The sequence below is a fragment of the Bufo gargarizans genome, chromosome 5 (genome assembly GCF_014858855.1).
Source record: "Bufo gargarizans isolate SCDJY-AF-19 chromosome 5, ASM1485885v1, whole genome shotgun sequence".
NCBI classification, from domain to species: Eukaryota; Metazoa; Chordata; class Amphibia; order Anura; family Bufonidae; genus Bufo; species Bufo gargarizans.
In genome coordinates this window covers 396,982,598-397,005,438 of record NC_058084.1, presented here as the reverse complement: position 1 = coordinate 397,005,438, position 22,841 = coordinate 396,982,598, and the positions used below count along the sequence as shown (strand labels likewise).

Sequence of the window (22,841 nt, the reverse complement as noted above, 5' to 3'; positions counted from 1 at the left end):
TGCACATAAAGAATAACAATGTTTTTTTAAGACAATGATAGATCAGTGTAATGGGTCAAGTGAAAGATTCGGTTTCATACAATTAAAGGTGTAATTCCAGAGGGTATGCCACCAATGTCTGAAAGGCAGGGGTCAACATGATCACAGATCACTCGCTGAGTTGGCTGCTTGAGGTGGATTTTAAGTTGAAAGACATCTGCACATCAATCCATTTGGGATTTAAAGTATCAGCTAAGCCAACCTGCGAGCAGTTAGTGACTAATAAAAGCATTTTTGAGTATGTAACAACAATCGTGTTGATTACCTTAGAACAAAATGCTGATGATATTGACATTAGTGGACTTGTGGACATGTATACTAATGCAAGCTTCCACCCTTTTGCCAATCCAATTACTAATCCAGCTAAACAAGTTGCGAAATTTTGCAAAAAATGGCCAACTTTGTCTCCAATTCCATCATTAATTTTATTGATGTCTCTAAAATATACAAGCAAATATATTTAGTAAGGTAACAAAACCTCAACATAAAATATTACTCTGTTACTCTTACTCTGTGAGTCGACTGTTAAGTTCTCCAGATTTGGTGACATCAAACCAACTCATTTCTTTGGATAATACTGAATGGAAAAATGTTTTTCGTATTCTTCTTGTCTGTCTTGCAGCAGCTAGAACCCAAAATGATACTTGTACATATCCACAAACTAAGACAGCAGCTCCTAAAGCAGCATAATATAAGGAAAACCTATGGAGGGAAGTGATAGTTGATAATTACTCAGAAGCTAAAATATACACAATACTATTAGCATAGCCACAGATTGGCTTCCTGATTCCTCCACCAGGGCTGCTTTAACATGATTTCAAAAAGTATAGCAGAAGGTAGGTTATAGAACTTGTATTTCAACAGCTTTATTTTAAATACAAGCTGTCACCTACCACGATGGCTGCTTAATGTACCATTCAGCCAATTTCGTAGGTTGAAGCGCAACTGCACCAAGAACGAACAGTTCGAACTGTAAGCAATGACCATAAAAAATAAATTTGGGGAGAAACAGTATCCACCCGTGCTCCTGGATGATGCATTGAAGAGAGTAAAAAATCTAGATAGACGCACATTTTTTGAAGAAAAGAATAAAGAAAGTAACCAAGGAGCAACATCTAAGTTAATATTACCCTTCAATGTGAAATATAAAAAGATTTCAAAAGTAGTGAACAAACACTGGCACATGTTACGTGAAGATAAAATCCTGGCTACTGTTTTGCCAATTAAACCCCTATTGTTTTAATCAAAGGCAGCAAATATAGGGTTACAAGTAGCTCCCAGCATTAAGAGAAAAGAAGAAATAAGATATAATTACACCTTGGATGATACTCAAGGGGTTTTATACATGTGGGATTTGTGCAAACTGTCGAATCACAAAATTTCCCAGGAAAACCACAAAAATTATTTCCCATACCAATTCCTACGAATGGGAAATGAAATACTATCATGTAACAGTGAAGCTGTTATTTATGTGTTGGATTGTCCCTATATGAAACAGTACGTGGGTCATACTAGTAGGACCCTCAAGATCAGGATTTCTGAACACATAAACAACATTAAGAAGGGCTACGATAAACATGTGCTGTCTAAACATTTTAAAATACATCATGCGAGTGATCCAACAGGCTTAAAGTATGCAGCTCTACAGACTGTTAAAAAAGACTGGAGAGGGGGCGACTTTATATCTAAAATGTCCAGATACGAGTCAAAAATGATTTATGAATTTGGAACTATAGCACCTAGAGGACTCAATTCCGAACTCGAAATGTTTGGGTTCCTATAGACGGTTCGGTGGCAGGAGTACACGGTGTGTCGATGCCTGGCTGTTTTATCAGCGCACTGACACGTCCTGCACCCTTCCACCGAATCCAGTCATTACATCAAGGAAAACCAAGCTTGCTGGATTAGGATTATGTATATGAAATTCACATAATGCAATATTATTGCTATATATAATGATACCAGTATCCAGCATATGGCAGTAACATATATTGGGTGAATAACTCATATTGTATGATCAAGCGAGCACGTGATATTGGATTGATTAGTATGTTTAATGATTTGGTCACGGTTCGATCCGGGTTTTGATTTTAACTTAGGCTCCATATAAGGAGCAATATGTCCCCTTTATCTCATTCAACATATTGCCACTGAGGAAGAAACCCATGCGGTTTTGAAACGCGTCTGGCTAGAAAAGTGACTGCACCCCTGTTATAATTGGTGTAATACCCCTACCATTGGGAATCGAAAAATTGGAAAATCTCCAAGTGCGAGGTTGAACCAGTATAGTGCAGTGATCTGCAGGCCGTGAGCAGCCAGAACTTTCTATTTGCGCAGGTGTCTAGCACTGTCAGGAATCGGGGTCCACACGTGGAGCAGGCAGCGTCCGGAACAACATACTGCGCAGGCGCGCAGCGTCATCGACGGCCGGAGACTATCCGTGGAGCGGCTGAAATCTGAACCGTATGCCATTAGACTCCACCGTGCAGACACCACCTGTATTGGGTAAGAAGCGCATAAGCGCTGCAAAAGAAAATTACCTGTCACATCAAAAGGCGACGAACTGTCCGGATATGTAAGTGGACTCGCACATCACCACTGTTAACTATCTAACGCACTCATTAGTGTGAATTGAGACATTGAACACTTGCATATGTTCTATAGCAGTGTTTCCCAACCAGTTTGCCTCCAGCTGTTACAAAACTACAACTCCCAGCATGCCCGCACAGCCAAAGGCTGTCTGGGCATGCTGGCAGTTGTAGTTTTGCAACAGCTGGAGGCACGCTGGATGGGAAACACTGTTTTATAGAATACTCTATCAACTCAAGGAAAATGCAGCAATAGGAAAATTGAATAAGAAAAAAAACGTAGGGCTGCAGTCCATACATTATAGTGTAAGCTGCGAGAGCTCCGCAGCTTAGTATAAAGGAGGGACCGTGATCATTTATTAATTGTTATTTTTTATATTTTTATGTATTAGCTTTTATTGTCAAGTCTTGGATCTAATAATACATTTAATTGCATGCTGCCATATGGTATATCTAGGTCAGCATAAGAACGTATATGTATATGTATGATTAGCCAACACTTGGCTTAATTTTATAGGTTGGGATTAAATTGTATGTAATTAACTTCTTGTGAGCTGGCCATTCTTTTGTATAACTTGTATTTCAAGTCTCCATGGTGCCAAGATCTTCAAGTATACCCTCTGGTCCCAACACCTCTACTTCTTGCTTGCTCAACACAGATAGCGTTTTCTGTATCAGCACATGACCAGTACTGTGTGTGAAAGAGATTGGCTGACTGGTAAATTTTAATAGCTAAGTCAACAATAAGTTGACCGATGTGTAGAGAAGGGGCCTGGCACAGCTATTAGAATGAGCCAGTGGAAATGTCCTCTGTCAAGCACAAGCAGGAAGTGGAAGTGTTAATACCCCGGGCCAGAGGGCATACCTGAAAAGTGGGGCACTATGGAGAATTGAATCAGTTGTAACTTGTTTTTTGTTACCTCTGAGCAGAATATAATTTTAAAACACTGGAAAATTCCTTTAGCCATAGGAAAAATGGTCAGCACAGCTAAAGATAGGCGAGTCAGGGCCCAGTAATGCTCTTCCCTCTCCTTTGCATTTTTATTTTTATTTTTTTTACTCTTGAAGGAACTGCCAGATAAGTTCACATGACAATATCTGGGCCAGTCAAGCTCCAGAATGAAGAAATCGATCAGCAACTGAAAAGTATCATTACATTCAGCGGAACTAGCCCTACAAGGCATTGTGTCTGCTTTACCTGGGAATATCCTTGTAGTATATTCCCTTTACATCCTATATAAAAAATTATTATTATTTGTTTTCATAAACATGGTACACAATAAGAAAGCAATGCAGAAACTGTCATATTATATTCAGTCATATTCCGGTATGTGCACTAAGCTGATCATACACATTAGATAAATATAGTTGGGATCCTCACACAGTCTATTGTGTGTGGGTACAGACCAATTGCCCCATGCCATTGGAGTGAATTTTTATTTTTTTTATGTAGGATTTCAACATGTCCATTGTTTGTTCTCCAGGAGATAATTTCTTTCCATTCAGATAAACTTACTTTAAAATCACTGTGTGCATGTGGGGGATGGGGGAATCAGGAAACATTAATAATTAGTAAACCAAACACCTCTCATATGTGTGTGACCAGTATTATTAGATATATTTGCTCATATAACTTACAGTGCCATCTGTTCTTCTATTGGTTTGAACTGTGCACATACAGCTGTAAACAGAAAACATAAGAATAAGAACTACGTGTATCTCATGTGATAAGGGCTTAATTTTCCTTTCCAAGTTAGAAATGTTGTACATTTTTGAAAAATGTGTAAAAAAACAACATTCATAAATATGGAGGTCAGGTAACACTATATTTTTCAGTGCAAGTAAACCAACTATGGTGACTTTCTAATGTTTCAATTACTGTACATTTGTAAATTATTTAATTTTTTTACTGATATTAGTAACTTAGATTTTCTTACATGAATTTTGTGTCGATGAGTTGTGACACAAGATACTATCGGTCATTTCACCAAACACAATGTGCATTAAAGGAAGGCAGATCCCGTTGCAGAGTGCCCCAAGAGACCCGATGATCATGTAGAATACATCCAGACCATCGGAATAGCGAAACTAAATAAAAACCAGATTCAAAGGAAAATAAGATTTAAGTTTAGTGCATGTCAAGAACATAGAAAGCTTGTAGCTCGGTCTCGCAAAGTTTGCAGACCCACTGCAATTATAGGCTCTGCTATTCTGATCTGATATAGAGCCGGCCTTAGGGGTGTGCCGCCTGTGCAACCACACAGATTGCATCACCCCTCATTACCTGGTTACCAGGATGATTCAACCTGTTTCTGAGGTCCCCTATTGTTAGTTTTATCTGCTTCCATAGGACACAGATATAATCGAGCATCCTCCTCAGTGCTGGAAGGACAAGAGAACTATTGGTTCCCTGCCCTGCTGCTCGGCACTTTCTTGTGATACCAGATGTGCAATGACATTATTTTAACGCCTGCAATGTTCTGTAGATGCCATCCTGGCCTGAAGAACAGGAAATTGCATAACTGGAGGACATACTGGGACTAAGGAAATGTAATTATTACAATGTGTGCACAGTTTACTACGGCAAAGAGCATGGGTCAGATAGTAGGAGGCACAGAGCATGTGGCAGAGCATGGGGACCCAGAGCATGAGACACAGCATGAGGAAGTTTTGGGGCACTGAGTATGAGACACAGTATGGGAACACAGCATGGGGCAGAGGGCATATAGTACAGTATGGAAGCACAGAACTTGTTACACCATATACATTTAGGTCCATATATATTTAGACACTGACACAAATTTAGTTTTTTTAACCTGTTTACTAAAACATATTCAAGTTATATAATGGACATGGGCATAAAGTCCAGACTTTTAGCTTTCATTTGAGGGTATCCACATTAAAATTGGATGAAGGGTTTAGGCGTTTCAGCTCCTTTACATGCGGCATCCTGTTTTTAAAGGGACTAAAAGTAATTGGACATTTGACTCAAAGGCTGTTTCATGGGCAAATGTGGGCAATTCCATCATTATTTAATTCTCAATTAAGCACATAAAACGCCTGGAGTTGTTCTGAGGTGTGGTGCATGCATTGTCAAGATTTTGCTGAGAAGTAAACAATAGGTCAAAGGATCTCTCCATGCAGGTGAAACAAGCCATCCTTCATCTGCGAAAACAGAAAAAAAAAAAAAAACATCCGAGAAATTGCTACACTATTATGGGTGGCAAAATCTACAGTTTGGTACATCCTGAGAAAGAAAGCACTGGTGACCTCAGCAATGCAAAAAGACCTGGACGCCCACAGAAGACAACAGTGGTGGATGGCCGCAGAATAATTACTATGGTGAAGAGAAACCCCTTCATAACAGCCAACCAAGTGAACAACACTCTCTAGGATACAGGCGTATCAATATCCCAATCTACCATAAAGAGAAGACTGCATGAAAGTAAATACAGAGGGTTCACTGCACGGTGCAAGCCACTCATAAGCTTTAAGGATAAGAAGGCTAGATTGGACTTCGCCAAGAAACAACTTAAAAAACCAGCATACTTCTGGAAGAACATTCTTTGGACAGATGAAACCAAGATCAACCTCTACTAGAATGATAGGAAGAAAAAATTATGGCGAAGGCATGGAACAACTCAAGATCCAAAGCATACCACATCAACTTTAACACGGCGGAGGCAGTGTGACGGCCTGGGCATGCATGGCTGCCAGTGGCACTGGGTCCCTAGTGTTTATCGATGATGTGACACAGGACAGAAGCAGTCGGATGAATTCTGGGGTTTTCAGAGACTTACTGTGTGCTCAAATCTAGCCAAATGCTGCCGAACTGATTGGTCGGCGTTTCAGAATACAGATGGACAATTACCCAAAACATAAAGCCAAAGCAACCCAGGAGTGTATTAAAGCAAAGAAGTGGAATATTCTTGAATGGCCAAGTCAGTCACCTGATCTGAACCCAATAGAGAATTTCACTTGTTAAGGACTAAACTTCAGACAGAAAGGCCCACAAACAAACTGCAACAAAAAAACGCTACAGTAAAAGCCTGGCAGAGGATTAAAAAGGAGGAAACACAGCGTCTGGTGATGTCCATGAGTTCAAGACTTCAGGCAGTCATTGCTAACAAAGGGTTTTCAACCAAGTATTAGAAATTAACATTTTATTTACAATTATTTAATTTGTCCAATTTCTTTTGAGCCCCTGAAATGAAAGGGTTGAGTTTAAAAAATGCTTTAGTTCCTTGCATTTTTATGCAATCATTTTGTTCAGCCCACTGAATTACAGCTGAAAGTCTGAACTTCAACTGCATCTGAATTGTTTTGTTCAAAATCCATTGTGGTAATGTACAGAACAAAAATTAGAAAAATGTTATATCTGTCCAGATATATATGGACCTAACTGTATGGGCACAGAACCTGTGGCAGAACTGGAGACAGTTATGGCCTGGAGAAGCCAACTATAGTGGTTTGAACCAAATGAAAAAAAAAAAAGAGTAGAACTCCAGGGGAGACATTACCTGTAAGTCACTAAATATAAATGTTTATTCTGCTACTGATTGTATCTGTAAAGAATAAATCAAGGCAACTGGACTTACTGTAGATCTCTTGAAAACTTTTCACTCGTTCTTCCAACGAGCTTTCTCAATTCTGAGTGATTGTACAAAAATTCTGGGAATAAATATGTAACTGAATCCACATCTGGTAATTATACCCAGGATTGGGTCAACGGTGTTGATTCCATTATCCTAATTGGAGTCAGTAGGTGATAAAGACTTCCCAGAAAAAGGTGTCAAGACAGCATTATACGTGGCAGACAATAGATGTCTAACTCCCCCCACCTCTATTCAAGCTTGGCTTCTCCATTTTTACGTAGATGGGCTCCTTCACGCCTCGTTTGTATCATTCGGCCTCCTTATCCAAAACACGTACTTGACTGTCTTCAAAGGTGTGACCTGTTCCTTTTAGATGTAAGTACACGGCTGAATCGTGACCAGAGGTTTTGGCTCTTCTATGCTGAGCCATACGCTGATGTAGTTGTTGTTGTGTTTCGCTGATATACAGTTCTGAGCATTCCTCATTGCACTGGACTGCGTACACAATGTTGTCCATCTTGTGTTTAGGCGTTGGGTCTTTGGGGTGAACCAGTTGTTGCCTCAGTGGTGTATAGGCTAATCTGAAAAGCCAGTGGCCATTTTAGGTGAATGTAGATGGGACCTGCAATTTGCAGATCTTTACAGCAGAATGAGACCTAGCTGTGCAGGGAACTGCAGTTGGCCCCATTCACCATGCACTTCTTTATGTTAAAGGGTCAACTTTGACTATTTTCCTGGATATATGATGCATCTTTGTCATACATAGAATGCAGAAAGCTAAGCTTGGTGGTTAAATGCAGACTGTCAAGCTTTACTGAGGTTCAAAGAGTCTTTGCCTTCCTTTTTCACATATTACCGTAAATTCCTCAACTTTGTTATGGAAATCTGTTGAGGTTAAAACTGCACTAGTGTAGTGAGAAAGGATACACTCTCTTGGATCATGAATACTTCTGCCCAGGGCTAGACTGGCTTTCCAAAGTATATAAAGATCTTAAATGGCTCCAGTTATGGTTTCCAAAAGTCAAATAGAAAAGAACAAAATTGGAATTGAATTTGGACCAGATTCATTCTTACTAGCTTCTTTTTATGGGTGGATTTGCAGACATTGGAGCAGATTTATCATGAACATACACCAGATTTCTGGTGTGAAAAGATTGCAAACTGTGTCTGGTGTACGCCACTATTCTACGATAAATCTGCCCCATTGTGTTACACTTTATTAAAGACTAACATTTATTTATGTGATACAGTGAAAGGCAGATACACGTATGCACAAGTTCTGTACAGATGGGTGGTTGGTCCTCATAATCTTTTCTTCTGGTGGATCTGAGTAAGGGTCAACCTTCCCCTTAATGGCAATGATGTACCCATTCTCCTATCTGCCTCAGCCTGAGAGTGAGACTGATGCTATGGATGCTTAGTCTGTACGGACACGGGTATTAAGGACACTCCTTGAGGATATTAAATAAAAAAGTTGCAAGGTAGACCCTAATTTACAGCCAGCAGGTGTTATGGAAGTTCAGCAAGTAGCCACACTACCCCGTCATCTGGAATGGATTGTCATTTGTCACATCACAAAAACAGATGCCAGCGCTGCTGTGTGGGCCACACTGGTACTTGTAAGTTAGTTGCATTATAAACTATTTCCAGATTTTTAACGATAGCAGTATAGAAGTGAACAATGCATCTAATAATTTGATTGTCATGGATGTGTCCAGGAATTCATCTCTATTGTGTTACTTATTGATATACTATTAGTATATTAAAAACATCTTTATGTCAAACAAAAAACAACTAACAAAAATAAACTTATATGAATAGACAGGTGTGTCATAACACTGCTTCTTACTATACAATTCTTATACACTCACAGGTATTCTGTAAATGGCTTACTTACAATTTTCACTGGACTAACAGCCTTTGCTTTCACTTTCTTCCCTTCTTTTTCATTTGCCTGCCTGTAAACAAAACGAGGACACAAATTAAACTAAAGTGGTTGTCTAACATAGAAAAAATAGGTCTGTTTTTCCCACAGAAACAGCATCCAACTTGTGCACGGCATGTGACCAGTATTGTAGCTCAGTCCTATTTAAATAAAATGTTGACAAAAGAAATTGATTTGATGTACAATTATTGGCTTCTTTGACAGGTTTATAATAAGTCCAGGATTGGACTAGAGAATCCAAAATGGAAAGTGCTAATAAGACCAAGTCCTACAAACAGGGGTGTAGCTAAAGGCTCATGGGCCCTGGTGCAAGAGTACAGCTTGGGACCCCCTTTCTTCAGTGCTCTGCGGGGTCCCAAGCTGTACTCTTGCACCAGGGCCCATGAGGGGCAGGGAAGCACATAGCCTTCGGGCTGCCTGAGGCAAAAATTGAAACAGCAAACCCATGCCAAATTCTTGACCTAACCCCATCCCTCCAGCCAGAGATGTAACTTGACCAGCATGCACTTTCTATAATACCAATGTTTTCTTATGTGGCACAAGGGTCTTTGGGCCCCCTCATGCTCCTGAGCCTGGTAGTGACTGCTGTCTCTGCACCCCCTATAGCTACGCCCCTGCCTACAAAAAATGTTTGTGTTTTGTACAGGTTCAAGGATGATAAGCACCATATTAAATAATAATAAGAACATAGAACCTCCGTTTTTATGAGCATAGCAGAGCAAAACAGATTACTGAGAATTGCAAATGATTTACCTACAAACAATTTGGGAGATGGTCAAGTTAGGATGCTCTTTAGATCTTATTATTTTGTGAAGACTTTTATTTTTTTAATTAGAGATGTCAATGTTCTACCGTGAATAGTAACATAGCACATAAGGCCGAAAAAAGACATTTGTCCATCCAGTTCGGCCTGTTATCCTGCAAGTTGATCCAGAGGAAGGCAAAAAAAAAAACTGTGAGGTAGAAGCCAATTTTCCCTACTTTAGGGGAATAAATAATTCCTTCCTGACTCCAATCAGGCAATCAGAATAACTCCCTGGATCAATGACCCCTCTCTAGTAGCTATAGCCTGTAATATTATTACGCTCCAGAAATACATCCAGGCCCCTCTTGAATTCCTTTCTTGTACTCACCATCACCACCTCCTCAGGCAGAGAGTTCCATAGTCTCACTGCTCTTACCATAAAGAATCCTTTTCTATGTTTGTGTACAAACCTTCTTTCCTCCAGACGCAGAGGATGTCCCCTCGTCACAGTCCTGGGGAAAAATAGATGATGGGATAGATCTCTGTACTGACCCCTGATATATTTATACATATTAATTAAATCTCCCCTCGTCTTTTTTCTAAAGTGAATAACCCTAATTTTGATAATCTTTCAGGGTACTGTAGTTGCCCAATTCCAGTTATTACTTTAGTTGCCCTCCTCTGGATCTTCTCCAGCTCTGCTATGTCTGCCTTGTTTACAGGAGCCCAGAACTGTACACAGTACTCCATGTGTGGTCTGACTAGCGATTTGTAAAGTGGTAGGACTATGTTCTTATCACGGGCATCTATGCCCCTTCTGATGCAACCCATTATCTTATTGGGCTTGGCAGCAGCTGCCTGACACTGTTTTTTGCAGCTTAGTTTTCTGTTTATTAAAATTCCTAGATCCTTTTCCATGTCAGTGTTAGTATGCACGGGTGACTTGCATTGTTCCTTCCCATGTGCATAACTTTACATTTGTCAGTGTTAAACCTCATCTGCCACTTATCTGCCCAAGCCTCCAATCTATACAGATCTCTCTGTAGTAGTATACTGTCCTCTTCAGTGTAAATTACTTTACACAGTTTAGTGTCATCTGTGAAAATTGATACTTTACTATGCAAGCCTTCTACAAGATCATTAATAAATATATTGAAGAGAATAGGGCCCAATACTGACCCCTGAGGTACCCCACTAGTGACAGTGACCCAATCTGAGTGTGTACCATTAATAACCACCCTCTGTTTTCTATCACTCAGCCAGTTACTTACCCACATACAGACATTTTCTCCCAGTCCGAGCATTCTCATTTTATATACTAACCTTTTATGTGGTACAGTGTCAAATGCTTTGGAGAAGTCCAGATATACGACATCCATTGATTCACCGCTGTCAAGTCTAGAACTTACCTCCTCATAGAAACTGATTAAATTAGTTTGGCATGACCGATCCCTCACAAAGCCATGCTGATATGGCGTTATTTGCTTATTTCCGTTGAGATGCTCTAAGATGGCATCTCTCAGAAAACCTTCAAACAGTTTACCAACAACAGATGTTAAACTTACCGCCCTATAGTTTCCAGGCTCTGTTTTTGGACCATTTTTGAATATTGGCACCACATTTGCCATGCGCCAATCCTGTGGTACATTCCCCAGTCAGTATAGAGTCCGCATATATCAGAAATAAGGGTCTGGCTATGACATTACTTAATTCCCATAGGATACGGGGGTGTATGCCATCTGGTCCTGGCGATTTGTCTATTTTAATCTTTTTAAGTCGCTGATGTACTTCTTCCTGGGTCAGACAGGACACTTTTAATGGGGAATTTATTTTTACATTCTGCATGTCATCTGACAGTTTATTTTCCTCAGTGAATACATTGGAGAAAAAAATATTTAACAGCTTTGCTTTCTCCTAGTCACTCTCTGCGACTCCCTCTCATTGCTCTTTAAAGGGACGACACCTTCAGATTTATACTTTTTAACATTAATATAATTGAAGAACAATAGTTTTACTCTCTTTGGCAATTAATATCTTGGTCTCTAGTTTGGCCGCTTTTATTTGTTTTTTACATGTTCTATTTTTTTCCTTATAGTTTTTCAGTGCTTCCGTGCTACACTCCTGTTTTAGTGATTTATATGCTTTCTTTTTGTCATGTATTGCTTTCTTTACAGTTCTATTTATCCACATTGGTTTATTTTTGTTCCTTAACCTTTTATTCTCATACGGTATGTACCTCTCACAATGAGATTTTAGGATGTTTTTAAAATTATCCCATTTTGTGGCTGTATTTTTATTTTTGAGAACTTTGTCCCAGTTAGTTAGGCCTATGGTATTTTTGTTCCTCCCTTTAGAAATGCTCTTTTGAATGATAATTGGAAGGTTATTACTTTATGGTCACTATTTCCAATGTGTCCCCCAACCTGCACGTCTGTTGTTCTGTCAGGCCTATTGGTTAATACTAAGTCCAGTATGGACATCCCTCTAGTCGGGTCCTGAACCAGTTGGGAGAGGTAATTGTCTTTGGTTATTGCTATTATTATTGTTATTGGTTTAAGTTTCAGTTTCCCAGTCTATATCTGGGTATTTGAAGTCCCCCATAATAACCAGCTCATTATGATTTGCTGCCTTGTCTATCTCGCTTAGTAGTAGATTTTCTGTGGAAGTAAACTCCTATTAGTAATTTATTGTTGTTTTTAGCTCCATATACAGTACAGACCAAAAGTTTGGACACACCTTCTCATTCAAAGAGTTTTCTTTATTTTTATGACTATGAAAATTGTAGATTCACACTGAAGGCATCAAAACTATGAATTAACACATGTGGAATTATATACATAACAAAATAGTGTGAAACGACTGAAATGTCATATTCTAGGTTCTTCAAAGTAGCCACCTTTTGCTTTGATTCCTGCTTTGCACACTCTTGGAATTGAAAAAAAAATTGAAGGCATACTGAACCAGCATGGCTACCACAGCATCTTGCAGCGGCATGCTATTCCATCCGGTTTGCGTTTAGTTGGACCATCATTTATTTTTCAACAAGACAATGACCCCAAACACACCTCCAGTCTGTGTAAGGGCTATTTGACCATGAAGGAGAGTGATGGGGTGCTGCGCTAGATGACCTGGCCTCCACAGTCACCGGACCTGAACCCAATCGAGATGGTTTGGGGTGAGCTGGACGGCAGAGTGAAGGCAAAAGGGCCAAGAAGTGCTAAGCATCTCTGGGAACTCCTTCAAGACTGTTGGAAGACCATTTCAGTTGACTACCTCTTGAAGCTCATCAAGAGAATGCCAAGAGTGTGCAAGGCAGTAATCAAAGCAAAAGGTGGCTACTTTGAAGAACCTAGAATATGACATATTTTCAGTTGTTTCACACTTTTTTGTTATGTATATAATTCCACATGTGTTGATTCATAGTTTTGATGCCTTGAGTGTGAATCTACAATTTTCATCTCTACCCACAGTGACTCCACTTGTTCATGTCCCTCACTTTTATCTTCACAGAGTGTGGGCTTTAGACAAGACTTTACATAAAGGCAAACCCCTCCCCCTCTCCAGTTTTGACGATCCTTTCTAAACAGACTGTAGCCTTGTACATTAACTGCCCAGTCATAGCTATTATCCAGCCATGTCTCAGTTATTCCCACTATGTCATAGTCCTCTTCACACATCACTAATTCCAGTTCCCTAGTTTTATTTGTCAGGCTTTTGTCAGGTTTATGTATATTTTTACCCTACACCTTTCCTTCTGAACTGTTCTAGTCCCTCCTTCCATTCCTCCCCCAGCCCCACTACATTGCCCCCGGTCTCTATCTGCCCTATCTTCCCCTCCTATAATGTAGTTTCCCTTCCCCCCAGTCCCTAGTTTAAACACTCCTCCAAACTTCTAGCCATTTTTCTCCCCAGCACAGCTGCCCCTTCCCCATTCAGGGGCAGCCCGTCCCTACGATAGAGCCTGTAGCCGATAGAAAAGTCAGCCCAGTTCTCCAGGAACCCAAACCCCTCCTTCCTACACTAGTTCTTGAGCCACTTGTTAATCTCCCTGATCTCCCGCTGTCTTTCTCGTGGTACAGGCAGTATTTCGGAAAATACTACCTTTGAGGTCCTTGCCCTAAGCTTTTAACCTAAATCCCGGAAATCATTTTTAAGGATTCTCCACCTACCTCTAACTTTGTCATTGGTTCCGATATGGATCTTCTCCAGCCCCTCCCAGTAATCTGTCATGCTATAGTAGATGTAGACAATATACTGTAAATCCATAATACATACACATTTTCTTTTTGACTTTCATCCAGTAAAGATTCTGTTGTAGGCTGAATATTGTTGATCTCGGCATCTGCTTCTTTGACATGATTTCTTTTCTTGCCTCTGCTGGGCAACCATGAAAACCACTGCACAACAGAAAATACAGTAGTTGGTATCATACACAATAAGAACATCATGTAATATCAAACACAGGACAATGAATATTAATGCCAGTAAAAGCCTCAATAGGTTGTCCAGGGGTATTCATTTTTTTATCTATGGCTTAGAAATAAAAAAGTAGTGACTGGCTGAGTGGGCCTGAGTGGACCAGTAATTGTTAGAATAGCATTTTTTTATTTTTAGTACCACTGGACAACTCCTTTAAAAAAGGTTATCCCAAGACGACTATTTATCAACTATCTACAAGATGTATGATTGCTAGGGGCCTCCACAATAGATTGAATCGAAAGGTATGAATACAGGGGTGGTCACACATGTTCACCACCACTCCCTTTAAAGGCTATTTGAACTGATGGAAATATACAAGACTGAGAGTTTATGCCAAATATAATTAAAATATAGTCAAATAACTATTCCTAAAGTAAATCAGCATTAATTGCAGTTTGTTTTGTTTGGGCTCCCATTACAGCAGAATGTAATAAAGAATTAAAAACATATTTGGGGTTAAGATTTCACAAGACGTAGAATCATACTTAAAGACTTCCAAGTCACTCACCAACAAATAATCGACCTGTCAAGCAAAAGCCATGACAATAGTAAAAAAAAAAATTTTGGTATCATTAAAAGAGATTATTAATATTGCATTAATTCAAGTTCATTGGTTCTTAAAGGCTAAAGACACTATGTGCTACTTTTACTTTTAGATGCTACTTTTTGGTGTATATCTGTCACAGATTCAGTCACAAAGGGGATTGGCTGCCGAATCTGCGCGGATTGGCAATTTAGAGTGGCAGAAGGATGGAGAACTATAACTATATATAGAGCCTTGTAGTGAAATATGGTTACCAGAATTATATATATACTGTGTATATATATATATATATATATATATATACGGTATATATATATTTTAAATATATATATGCAGTGTCCTACTCATGGGGCCCTCTATAATTTTGGGTATTTGTAGTATGCATATTAATGTATTTCTGTATATAGCTGTAATTCTTTATAACAGGCTGTTTTAGATGAGCATGCCATTATATCTCTTCGCCCCTAGGTGGTGCTGGCAGCACATATATATATATATATATATATATATAGAAAAAGAAAAGTAGGACTGCACTCCGGAATAGTGATAAAATGCAAACTGAAGTTTATTCACCCATATTATGGCAAATCTTGCGACGTTTCGGCTCACAAGAGCCTTTCTCAAGCTCTTGTGAGCCGAAACGTCGCAAGACTTGCCATAATATGGGTGAATAAACTTCAGTTTGCATTTTATCACTATTCCGGAGTGCAGTCCTACTTCTTCTTTTTCTATACTATTGGGGATTGCCGCTACCCTACGTTGGACCGTGCACCCACGCTCTGGTTGGTGCTCCCACTGGACTTTTTTATATATATATATATATATATTTTTTTTTTAGGGTGTGTCAAGGCAGAGGGAGAAGCGAGGAAGTTAGTGGAGGAGTGAGGAGCAGAAAAGGATAAGTCCAGTATGCAGCTGCCATTTTAGCCCCTTGGCCCTGGCCAAGCTGAGGGAGTGTTAAGAACCTACTTACAGCTACCTAGCACAGACCAGAGTGAATTATGGATATATAGAAAGTCTAGTGGAGATAGGAGCAGCATCAGCTTATGTACTCCACAGCACCAGTGATTGGAAGAAGCCTAAAAGCAAATGGACACAGTTGGACGACTAGGCGCAAGGTTGTCCATTACCACATGCAATGGAGCAGAGGATTCATGCCTGCCATTAGGAAGACCGCCCTGTGGGTTGCTAATTACAATTAAGAAGTTATTATATCCAGTACCTGACTGCTAGAGTGTGGACAGATATAAGAAGTAAACTCTGCAAGCTACTTTTGCCAAGCCTGTTATAGCTGAGCCAATGTTTGGATTATTACTTTTGTCATATAGATGAACTGTGCTGATTACCTTGAGACAATTGATCAAGTAAAAGTTCAGTTGTTTACAAGTATTGACTCCTCATCCTTTCTACCACCCTCCTTTGCACCTAACGGTGCTGGCGTCACAAACAACAGGGACCGTGCCTCCACGGCACCTTAAACCATTCCACCAAGGGCACCTCAACCATCTGGCACCATCTGGCGGGAATCCCTGGACAACAGAGTGTGCCCCGAAGAACTAGTGCTAGCCTTCCATTCACTGCACGCCGGCCCAGGGAGTTCTACAGAACTGTGAGTAAAACTACTACTACCCCCATCGGCACACCACAACTCACATATTGCCCCTGTGACTCGGTTGCTGCATATGGCCTTTTATTGTGGACAGTATAAGACACACCTGTGCAATATTCATGCTGTCCAATTAGCACCTTGATATGCCAGACCTGTGAGGTGGGATAGATTATCTCGGCAAAGGAGAAGTGCTCACTAACACAGATTTAGACAGATTTGTGAACAATATTTGAGAGTAATGGGTCTTTTGTGTATGTAGAAAATGTTTCAGATCTTTGAGTTCAGCTCATGCAGAATGGGAGCAAAATTGATAGTGTTGCATTTATATTTTTGTTCAGTGTATTTTTATATATATATATATATATATATATATATATATCCAGAAAAAGGACGGCACTCCAACAGGATGAAAGTGAAAAACTTCTTTTAATCGACCTGGGTCGATTAATGGGTCGATTAAAAGAAGTTTTTCACTTTCATCCTGTTGGAGTGCCGTCCTTTTTCTGGATATATTGGTTGGGGTGAGAGGTCGATTCCCCAGGAACGTGCACCCGTTTTTTTTCCTAGTGCAGCCAGTGCCGCCATTTTTCCTTTTGTATATATATGTACTGTATATATATATATATATATTTTTTTATATATATATATATAGTGCTGTAGTGATATGTAGAGCGCTATGACTACACATGTAACCCTATAATAGTACATAAAACTGTTTAACCAATAGGAGTAATGTTATGCTATCAGGCAGAGATTGTGGAGGGAGTACTAGTGATCTCATATAATATTCTGGCTTATGTATCTTTAATGACATACAGGGCAGCTGGCCTCATGACGTCCTGACCTGACTGGCCCACCAATAGTCAATCTCCTCCTGTTTTTACTGTATTTGCTTCCCACCAGGGAAATCTGTGGCAGGTCATTGGCATGATAGGCTCTAACCCTACACTGCTGAGTAGAACTGAGAGTTTAGGAAGTTTAGCTGAGTTTGACATTGCCTCCCCACTCCCCTGGAGAGATGAGTAAAGTAGAAAGACTGTTGACCTTGAGAAAAAAATGCAGGCCGTTTCATCCATAAGCAGGAGTTAAAAGTGAGCTCTGGAGAGCCGTGCCAACCTAGTGTCATCTCAGTGTTATTCAGCACTTTTATGGAACTTTTCTTTTTCTGAAAGGGTTTCTTCTGTGTGTCTTTTTGTGCCCCTGTCACATTACAGGTAGTAAAAGTTAGTAAAGCTCTTCAAGATTCAGATCTCATTTTACTTATACCTATTACAGGGTGTTATGGTAGTGAAAGTGGAACCACTGTGCGAACCAACCAATCTAATTTGGGGCTAAACTTAAGGGTGTTATCCTTGGTTTTCATCCTTTAACCCCTATACAGGGATCTAGACTTTTCTGCGAAGAAACATACCAGCATGCCACCTCTGCAAAACTCATAGTCAGTAAAAGACCAAGGTCAGGGAAGCTAGAGTACATGTGGATCCATGAAACAGTCCAAAGTTCAAGGCAGGTGGTGAAGGGTCAGTACAGTAATTAGGCACAGTTTGGGGCAGACAGTGGAAAATCAGGAATCAAGAGTCAGGAATCAGACAGAAGAATATATTGCTGTGTGTTCTTCTACATGTTAGAGCCGCTTTCCTGCGCTGTTTATTCTTGTAAAAATCGACTTATAAAGTTCTCATTTCCTGCTCCTGAAGTCACGCTACAAGTCAAGGGGGTAGCCCTTCCCTCACCTCTGGCTGTACCTCCCCTGCCCTAACGCCGCCTCTATGCGCTGTAATTGACAGCCGGCACAGTCGCCGGGACCGCGCTTGTGAATCCTGCGCATGCGCCGTCCTCCTCCATCGCCGCGCGATCCAGTCTTTCTTTCGGACACAAGCACGATCCTGTAACAGAATCGCGCATGTGCCGTCCGCGAACCCTGCCTGTCTGCGCTCCCTCTCGTGCTCGCGCTCCCCTATCCTCAGGCTCCAAGTGGCGAAGGAGGAGGACGGCGCATGCACAGGATTCACAAGCGCAGTCCCGGCGACTGTGCCGGCTGTCAATTACAGCGCATAGAGGCGGCGTTAGGGCAGGGGAGGTACAGCCAGAGGTGAGGGAAGGGCTACCCCCTTGACTTGTAGCGTGACTTCAGGAGCAGGAAATGAGAACTTTAAGTCAATTTTTACAAGAATAAACAGCACAGGAAAGCGGCTCTAACATGTAGAAGAACACACTGAAGATAATCTATAAGGTACTGTTGCTAGTTTATATAGTGAAAATCAGGTGAAAGGTTCGCTTTAATAACCTTCCCACAGGGAAAGGTGCCTAAAGTACTGAGAAGTGGCTGCCATAGGCTGGGGAAGAGTTAGGGCATGCATGTGCTGGCCCTTTAAGAGCCAGAGAGAACATTCACACACCCTATAGGCAAGAAGGAGATGCCTTTACCAGCAAGTAGCAGGCTTAAGCCTGCCAGAAAGGGGCATGAAGAACTCCAGAGGCCGGGCCCATAGCTGAGATACAGAGGAGGACCAGCAGGTCCCTATTTCCAGAACAGAACAAGCAGCAGGGTGAGTAGAGAAGTTCCAGTAACCACCCAGATAAGTGGGACAGTGGTGGGCATGGGCTGATGTCAAAACATAGAGATTAAACTGGCTTGGTTGCAATAATAAGTGACCAGTCCAGAGTCAGAAAACAATTAAAACATTAGTTGCCCTATCATAGTGATTATGTCACCCCTGGAAACAATATTCTGGGAAATACCCATTTTTATTTATTACTTTGGTCATCTGCTCTCAACCTGCTCCAGCTAAACTGTGTTTCTTCTTACAACACTGTTCACAATATTCTATGTGTACTCTAGATTTTTATAGATTTAAAACTATGTTCTCATGATGCGTATCTATGATGCAACATTACCTAAAGGCTGCCTGACACTGGTTGCAAGAGTTCATTCTGCTGTCCAGTAATACCCTAGTCTACTTTCACACTAGCGTTGTTTGAATCCGGCAGGCAGTTCCGTCAACAGAAGTATGCAGTTCCGACAACAGTATGCAAACTGATAGCCTTTTTTTCTGAATCCGTTAGACGGATCCAGTGAAATACCTGATCCGTCTCATCCGGTATCATCCGGGATATAACGGATCTGGTATTTAATTTTTTTTCAAAGATCAAAGGCAAAACCAGCTCTACCTATATCCCATCACATTCTCAGACCGGAAAATTGGATCCGGCGATGCAGAAATTTCCAGAACACTTGGTATTAATACATCTCTATGGAAATTAATGCCGGATCCGGCAAGTGCGGTATTGTTCCGGGATTTTGGCCGAAAAAAATACTGCAGCATGCTGCGGTATTTTGTCTGGTCAAATACCGTAAAAGGGACGGAACTGAAGACATCCTGATGCATACTGAACGGATTGCTTTCCATTCAGAATGCATTAGGACAAAACTGATGCTTTTTATTCCAGTATTGAGACCCTTTACCGGATTTCAATACCGGAAAAGTATAACGCTAGTGTGACAGTACCCTAAGTCTGTTTCCATATTTGGTTTACATAATGTGTTTCTATTTTTTATGTGACTTTTTTTTCCCCTTTCCACATGCATAATATCATAAACCTCATTTGCTTTGCTTCAAGCCTCTAGTGTCTCCAAAGCCTCCTGTAATATAACACTGTCCGCATAAGTGTCTACTGCCGAAAATGTTACCTTAGATGCCCTCTGCAAGATCACTAACACATCTAAAAATAAATATCAGGCAATCTAGTAAGTTGTTTGCCTCCAATGATGCTCAGCTCAAAGCTGGCACTATTACAAAGACAGAAAACGGAAAATACAGTTTGGTAGCAGAATTTCTTATATATTCAAATGGCGAACATCCTTAGGAAACTTTAGATTTAAAGGGGTTGGCCGCTTTATTTCAAGCTTAGACATGTGAATATTAATATGCATTACATGGCACTAATATATTTCTATTTCATGATTACTGCAAATGGAGAGGCATGTGACCAATCACGTCATCATACCTCCTCCATCGAAGCACAGGGCGCCAACTATTTGGATATCAGGAGTTCGGCCCACTGTGTTTCAGTGGTAAAGGAATTATGTATTTGGTTGTATATGTTTCCATCTGCAGGGGAGGGAGAACATCTAGGGAAGGGGGGATTTAATGTCTAGAAAATGGTCCTGGACATGATATAAAGATGTACTAGTAAATTACATTTCATACATAAAAGTGGACAACCCCTTTAAAGGGGTTTTCGATGCAACCACTGAATGTCATTTTAATATAAGCCAGCATAAAAAACTAGTCACTATTGTAATATACTTGACAAAAATGTTCCACTTCATTATAATGGCACCCCCTGGTTTAAACTTTATAGTAATGTGCATATCCAACTACAGATGTACCATGGTTAGCACTCCCGCTGTTAACTCAAATCTCTTAACTCATTTCATTAACTTGAGTCAAAAACCATTGAAAAACAATTGAAGGTGTTTGCTTAGATTAGATAACCAAACTCAGAAATCTCAGAAAAAAGTGTGTGTTAACCATGTTACATCGGTACTTAGGTGCTTGCACATGCTCATGTCTATTCATCTACTGCAACCAGCCCTATCTATTCTTAAAAGCTGTGACAGTTTCAGAGAAAGAGGTTTAGCAGAAAGGACCACCCGCCCCCGAGAAAGGAAACATCCCTGAGTTTCAGCAGAAAGGACACACCCGCAAGCTGACAACCTGTAGAGAAACTGACAGAGCAATTGGGGCATGAATGTGGGGAGCTCATATTTTATAATAGATTAATATAATTCCTAGTGGTCTTTATTTGAAGATGTGTTAAACCTATGTGTGGGTGTAGCCTAAGATCCTATACACAGCATAGTTGCACGGACAGACTTGGTACAGTAGCACAAGGTCTTTCTGTGTGCCCCCACAAAGCCCTAGATGAGAATACCTGGTTCTAGGGGAGAATACTTCCATAAGGAAGCATACAATGTAGCATAGCCCAGATTTTTTTTTCCCGCTTGCATTTGATCTTTTCGAAAAACCACTGTGAACCTATTTGTGACTATGTAAAAATAGTATTCGCTCACAGGGAATATAGAGAGGAGCAGGGTTGCAATGTTCAGTGCTCATAGAAAGTATATAGGAACAAAGTACACTTGCTGTCAGAGCTGAATGCTGCAGCCCTGCTCCTCTCTGTATTACCCCAGTATCATCAAAAGATTGTACTGGAAAGATAGAGGGGAGCACTCAAGGGAGCGTTCAGTGCTGGCAGCAGATAACCTACAAGGTCACATCAGTCTTTGTAAGCTCTGTTACATACACTACATACACATACACCAAAAGTTAGGGATATTTGGCTTGTGGGTGAAAATTGAGGATGAACCTCAAAAGCCCTCTAACCTTTACAGGTGAACTTAATGTGACCTTCTCTAAACTTCTGAATGCACATGCCCAACTGTTCAGTGTTTCAGTAGTTTTTGCACAACTTGCTGTTCTCCAACAAGGAGCTTAAAGGCAAAAATCACAACAAGTGTTTGATCCATGAATCACCCAATAAATGTCCTGGTTCAACTAGAATTGGTATTTAAACAGTCCTCCTCATCATGCTGTTCCCATTTTGACATCATGAGACCAAGATGGCACCTAACAATTGATCAACAGTACCTCGCAATTGCGAGGCTTAAAGCAGCATTTTCTCAGTGGCCACTAAGCTTAGTGTGTCATGGAGTGTCATCAGCAGGTTGCAACAGAGATACAGAGAGGCTAGAAGAGTCACAGAAGGGCATAGAAGTCGACGTCCCTTAGCCACGTCCCACACTGATGACCGCTTCATTGTGAACAATGCCCTGCAGAACTGGATGATGAATGCCACACAACTCCGGGGAAAGGGTGAGAGGCACCCAAGTGTCATGTCAGACCATATAAAACCATTTACATCAGCGTGGTCTGTGTGCTAGACGACCTTCAAGGGTATCTGACCACACCACCAGGCTCAGGCGCCATCGTCTTGCATGGGCCTGGGAGCATCTATGCTGGACGAGGGACCAGTGGGCCTCAGAGCTATTCACTGATGAAAGTTAATTCACGCTGAGCAAAAATGATTGTTGAAGATGTCAAGGAGAGCGTTATGCATCAGCCACTGTTGTCACCAGACGAGCCTTTGGTGGTGGTGGTTCTACAGTGTGGGCAGGTGTGTCTAGAACTTCCCTACACTTTGTGAATGGTACAGTGACAAGCCAATACTACTTGAATAACATCATTAATCCAGTCATTGTGCCTCTGCATGAATAGCACAGGCCTGATTTCA

At 40.7% G+C, this 22,841-nt stretch overlaps 1 protein-coding gene across 2 annotated transcripts in view; it reads right to left on the bottom strand.

The window, feature by feature from the left end:
* LOC122937739 (ATP-binding cassette sub-family B member 5-like) overlaps positions 1–22,841 on the bottom strand; it is a 127,973-nt gene that overhangs the window by 77,087 nt on the left and 28,045 nt on the right. For both annotated transcript variants that reach the window (XM_044292755.1, XM_044292756.1), the window contains exons 2-7: positions 14,188–14,309; positions 9,120–9,180; positions 4,565–4,715; positions 4,266–4,308; positions 550–741; positions 305–476 (exon numbers count right to left, since the gene is read on the bottom strand). In XM_044292755.1, coding sequence (XP_044148690.1) covers positions 305–476; positions 550–741; positions 4,266–4,308; positions 4,565–4,715; positions 9,120–9,180; positions 14,188–14,309 — 741 coding nt within the window. The remainder of the gene's footprint in view (positions 1–304; positions 477–549; positions 742–4,265; positions 4,309–4,564; positions 4,716–9,119; positions 9,181–14,187; positions 14,310–22,841) is intronic.